The sequence below is a fragment of the Nannobrachium achirus genome (genome assembly GCF_963921795.1).
Source record: "Nannobrachium achirus genome assembly, chromosome: 12".
NCBI lineage: Eukaryota > Metazoa > Chordata > Actinopteri > Myctophiformes > Myctophidae > Nannobrachium > Nannobrachium achirus.
The window spans coordinates 7,626,998-7,632,014 of record NC_137832.1 but is presented as its reverse complement, the minus strand read 5'-3'; the positions used below and the strand labels follow the sequence as shown (position 1 = coordinate 7,632,014).

The 5,017-nt window shown below is 42.6% G+C and overlaps 1 protein-coding gene across 1 annotated transcript; it reads left to right on the top strand.

Annotated features, from left to right (window-relative positions):
• Positions 1-2,874: 2,874 nt before the first annotated feature.
• On the top strand, positions 2,875-3,879 carry LOC308295368 (chemerin-like receptor 1; the record flags this gene model as incomplete). The annotated part of the gene is made up of 2 exons (XM_080738423.1): positions 2,875-3,103; positions 3,203-3,879. 2 exons carry the CDS (start codon positions 2,875-2,877, stop codon positions 3,877-3,879), a joined length of 906 nt encoding a protein of 301 aa, XP_080594549.1.
• Between the last annotated feature and the right edge of the window lie 1,138 nt (positions 3,880-5,017).

The following is a 5,017-nucleotide window of genomic DNA, read 5'->3' as shown; positions in this document are numbered from 1 at the left end:
TGAAAATGCAAGCCACAAACACCCACGATGTGATTGGTCCAATCAGATTAGCCTGGAATGTGTTTTGTTCACCCAGATATTGTTGTCAGGCAGAAACCTTGTATCTATAAATGTTTAGTTCAGTGGTTCTCAACCTTTTTACATGATTAACACCTCAGAAAAAAGTCTCTCCAAGTACCACCATAACTGATGTTAAAATACAGGCACGTAGACCCCATCCTATTCAACTATGCACACATGCAGGAGGCCAACTTATTCCTTGAATTCATAGAGATTCTTTAGTTTTTGTTGCATTCCTAAGCCAATAATTTGATTAGCTACTACGTAGTGAGTGTGAACTTCCCATGCAATTAGCTGCACAACTGATGATTCCAATTAATTAATCCGTTCTCAAATCTTTTATTAAGGTCTAGGTGTGCTGTCATGCTCATTTCAGCATGGCCGGAGACGGAGAGCCTATAGTTCAACCAATTGCTAGTAGGTCAGAACTACCTGTAATATAATAGCAACATTTCATTCCACTTGTGTATTTTTTCTTCTTTTTTGGGAGACTCCAACAGAGGGGGCTCAAGTACCACCAGTGGTACCTGTACCACAGGTTGAGAACCATGTACTGTCCTAGTTCATCATCAAGGTTTGAGGTTGTTCTTACGTCTTTTGTACAGGTATACATAAGAGTTCAACTTTTTTTTGTTTGTTTGGGCTTCCTTCAGACAATGTAGTGGTAGGCCTATACAGTAGGCCTATATAAAATAACAGCAAAACAACAAAAAATGTGATAACTAGAAGCAGTGCTCTTCCGAGCTCAGGTCTCTACCAGGCCAGGCATCCTGGTGGTGCTACTGTACAAACCACAGAGGGTGCGCCTCACCTTGTCAACTTGAAGGTTTACAATGCATTGGTGAGAACCAGTTACAGTTTAAAGAGACAAGGTGGGGGAAATGGGCAAAGTGCTCCCATTATTAACTCTTGATAATGCTCCAGGTAATCACAAATTTACTTCAGGATTCCACATTGTATAGGCCTACATCTCATATAGTTTACCAGACGCCTCAAGGCGACATGCGACCTCGCCCTACATCTGGCCAGTGATGTAGGCCTATATCGGACCAGTTACCCAATCTCAACAGTGCCTATATATGGGCATGTTCTGACATGCCCATATATGGGCATTCCCTTAATATTGATGACTCTGGGCAGGGTTCTCCATATATGAGCATAAAACGAACAAAGTGAGACTGATAGCTATTGAAAAATAGCAGATATATCTGCTATTTATGAAAAGTCTTGAAAATGTGTGCAAATCTTTGAATATGTAGTTTTTAAGTGAAAATTTGTAACTAAAATTTTGCTTCTGGGTGGTCCCTGGAACTAAATATTTTTAGATGGGGGGTCCGTGGCCAAACAAATATCATTTTGGGGGTCCTTCACATGAAAAGGTTTGAGCACCACTGACATAGAAACAAGTTTTTCCAAAAAAAACAAACGTAGAAGGTTAGGACAGGTCCTCAGGGATAGAACGGAGCATCTCTTGTGCTGCCTTATTGAAGGGATGGCCGCTGGACTTGAGTCTGCTTCATGGAAGCGCTGCTGTCGCTGTGGTGCTGCAGAGGAGACCCAGGGCTAGCTGGATGTTTGTAGTGTTAGTTGGCAGTGAGACTATTGATGACACCTTGGTCTTAAGCTCTGTGTTGTTTGAAGGACAGTGTCCTAGGTAGATTCAAGCGTCAAATGAAACCATTCAAATCGTAACTAATAAATACAAGGTTCAAAAAACTTTAAAGGGCATTGTGAGTGTTTTAAAATGATTTAAAAGGCATTATGAGTGTTTTAAAATACTTTAAAAGGCATTATGAGTGTTTTAAATACATTGAAACAACATAGTGAGTGCCAACAAGACCAGTAAACAGTGAAGTGTATCAGCCTGCTATCAGGGAGGAAATCACAACACCCACACATACGTACATCCTCATAGTTTACCTATGTGTGAGTTTCAGCAAGCATGTGCTTGTGGGTTACATATCGGCACTCCATTCCGACCACCTAAACCTAAACCTATAACCTTAACCCTAACCCTAACTAACCTCAGTAAAACTAACGCTGTTGAAGGCTAACCTTGTGAAATGCTAACCTGCAGACGCTGGTGAATGACCTAACCTGGTGTTCGGAATGGGGGGATGTGTCGCGCACGCACGTCATGCTTATGACACCCATAAGGTGCTAGAAGGTGTCGGAAAGGAAACCCGTCACCGTGCTATGTGTGAGTGTTTGTGCGTGTGTGCGTGCGTACTTGTGCGTGTCATGCGCCATGCTTATGACACCCATAAGGTGCTAGAAGGTGCTCTGAGCTCCTCCTGTGTTCACTGATCACAGTTTGAACAAAGACATTCTCTGACTGACTTCTCTTCATCACATTGAAACAGGTATCTTTAATTTGACTTTTTTTTAATTGTAGACATGATCTAGAATGCAATTGATTGATTGATTGATTGATTGATTGATTGATTGATTGATTGACTCATTGATTCATTGATTAATTATTGTATTAGACAAAAATGGAGAACAGTACAAGTATAGTCAATACAATTGAAATGTAGTACAGTACAAGTACAGTTGAACACCCTGCCTAAAAGGAACATCCCAAATAAGACCTTTTACGGTCTTTTTTTACGTTGGAAGCTCTCTGTGAGGGAAAAGCTTTTTAAAACATATTTTAACATGAATAAATATACCAATTACAAAATGTTGATGTTGTAAAGTTGCATGGGGACTGTATGGGTATCCCTGGTTGGCACCAAATTATTTCAGTATTACACATGGCGTGTTAATAACAAGGCATTAAACCTTTATGTTGTTATTTTTGGTTTTAGGACGATGGAGATCATGGCCATTGTGTCCCCGGTCATTTACAGCCTGGTCTTTGTGCTCGGCGTGTTGGGGAACGGTGCTGTCATCTGGGTGACGGGCTTCAAAATGAAGAAAACAGTCAACACCATTTGGTACCTCAACCTCGCTGTGGCCGACTTCATCGTTACAGCCTTCCTGCCCCTGCAAATCACAGAATCAGCTCTGGACAACCATTGGCCTTTTGGAACATTCATGTGCAAAATGGATATTACCGTTTTCGTCATGAACATGTGTGCCAGCATCTACACCCTGGTAGTCATCAGTGTTGACAGATGTGTGTGCGTGGTGTGTCCAGTGTGGGCCCAGAACAACCGCAGTGTCAGGAAGGCAACTTGGGTGAGTCTGGGTGTCTGGGTGCTGGCCTTGGCTCTCAGCTCCCCTTACTTCATATTTAGGGACACACAGCCACGCTATGATAAGGTCTGGTGTGATTACAACCTTGCACCCACCGGTAACTACAGTACAGCTGAAGTGATGCAGTTGAGGGCTTTTCGATATGGGGTCATGATCATCACTTACGCCCTCATGGCATTCATGGTCCCTTTCACTGTCATCGTCTCCTGCTATTCTGCCATCCTCTACCGGCTCAGGAATAATCGCTCACTGGCCAGCCAATCAGGTCGCTCCTTCAAAACCATGGCAGCTGTTATCACCGCATTTTTCCTGTGCTGGGCTCCCTTTCATATCATGTATCTGATTAAGCTTGCGAATGTCCTGGCGACAGAGTCCAGTGAAACACTGGATCATGTGTTCAACATCGGGAAGCCCATAGCCCTCGGCCTGGCACTCCTCAACAGCTGCCTGAACCCGCTGCTCTACGTGTTCATGGGTCAGGATTTCAAGGATGTTTTCCGCAGGTCTGTCCTAAAGGTGCTGGAGAAAGCCTTGGCTGAAGAGCCACCTCAGACCAACACTTCCACAAACCCAGAGAGAACCCGTCTAGAGACTGCCTTGTCTGAGACACAGATTTAGGGTTGCCTTTGGATAGGCCTACTTTAATATGCAGAACTGTAAATGGCTTCTCTTCTCAGTATGTTCTCCAAGATTGAAATGATGATTAAATATATTCAAAATAATGTTGAAGTAACAGTTTAAAAAAAAAAAACTATATTGTTTTGAGGTTCTCTTTGACGTGCCACTTGTATTGTTGAGTTTCTTTACTCCTTACTCCATGCTTTTATTTCTTCTCCCTTTCTAAATAACAAAGGGATGGAGCTTAAATGCTCTCTCTCGCTGTACATATTTTACAAGGCACTGTCCATTGTCAAGTTCATACTCGTATGAACTTCATATTTAAGACACCTTTTCAGTATGTTACTTAATGTTGTGATACACAGTATTTTACAGTTGGTGGGGTGGTGGGGACTTGAGCTTTGCTTGGAGCCTCAGAATTGTTAAATCTACCAGTGCCTCTAAGTGCTTAGAAATACACCCAGCGGTTGTCCTGTGGTTTATTCATTTTGTGAACAAGAAGTGACCCATTTTCTAATTAATCGCTTCTAATAATAAACAGATGCAACTTCCCCGGAGTTCCCCCCATTTCACATGGTTATTTTGACCTTTCTGCAAAGATCCACTATGGTTGGCTGTCATATACAGTATGTGACACCCACAGAGATGGGCGAAAATACATTGAAAAGTATTTTGATACAAAATACAAATACTGGGGCAAGAAATGTATCAAAATACAAATTCTACCACTTTTTCGAGTCACGTGTTCAAATACTGGATTCTGATTGGCTAAATTCCGGAGGTTATGAGAGGACTACTGCCGCAAAGTTGTGTGTCCGAGATCAATGCGCCTCAGTGTACATCCGGGGACTTTCCCCCAACCAACAAATGAAGGTCGCAGCGGTCCTATGTTTACTAACGTGCGTACTATCGTCGCCGATTTATTTGGATCCAATGCAATCCGCCAACTTTAAAGCCCCTTTTCTCTGAACCTATGCCTTTCTGGAAGCGAACAGCCTCTATTTACGGCCGGAACGGTGCTTTTAACTGACGTTAGCTTAGCTGTAAGCTAGACGCATGGATTACTATGGAGTTGGCGCCATCTGTTGGTGAGTAGAAGATGTTGTTTGTGGAACTATCTGCTGTCTCGCGGAAGTTT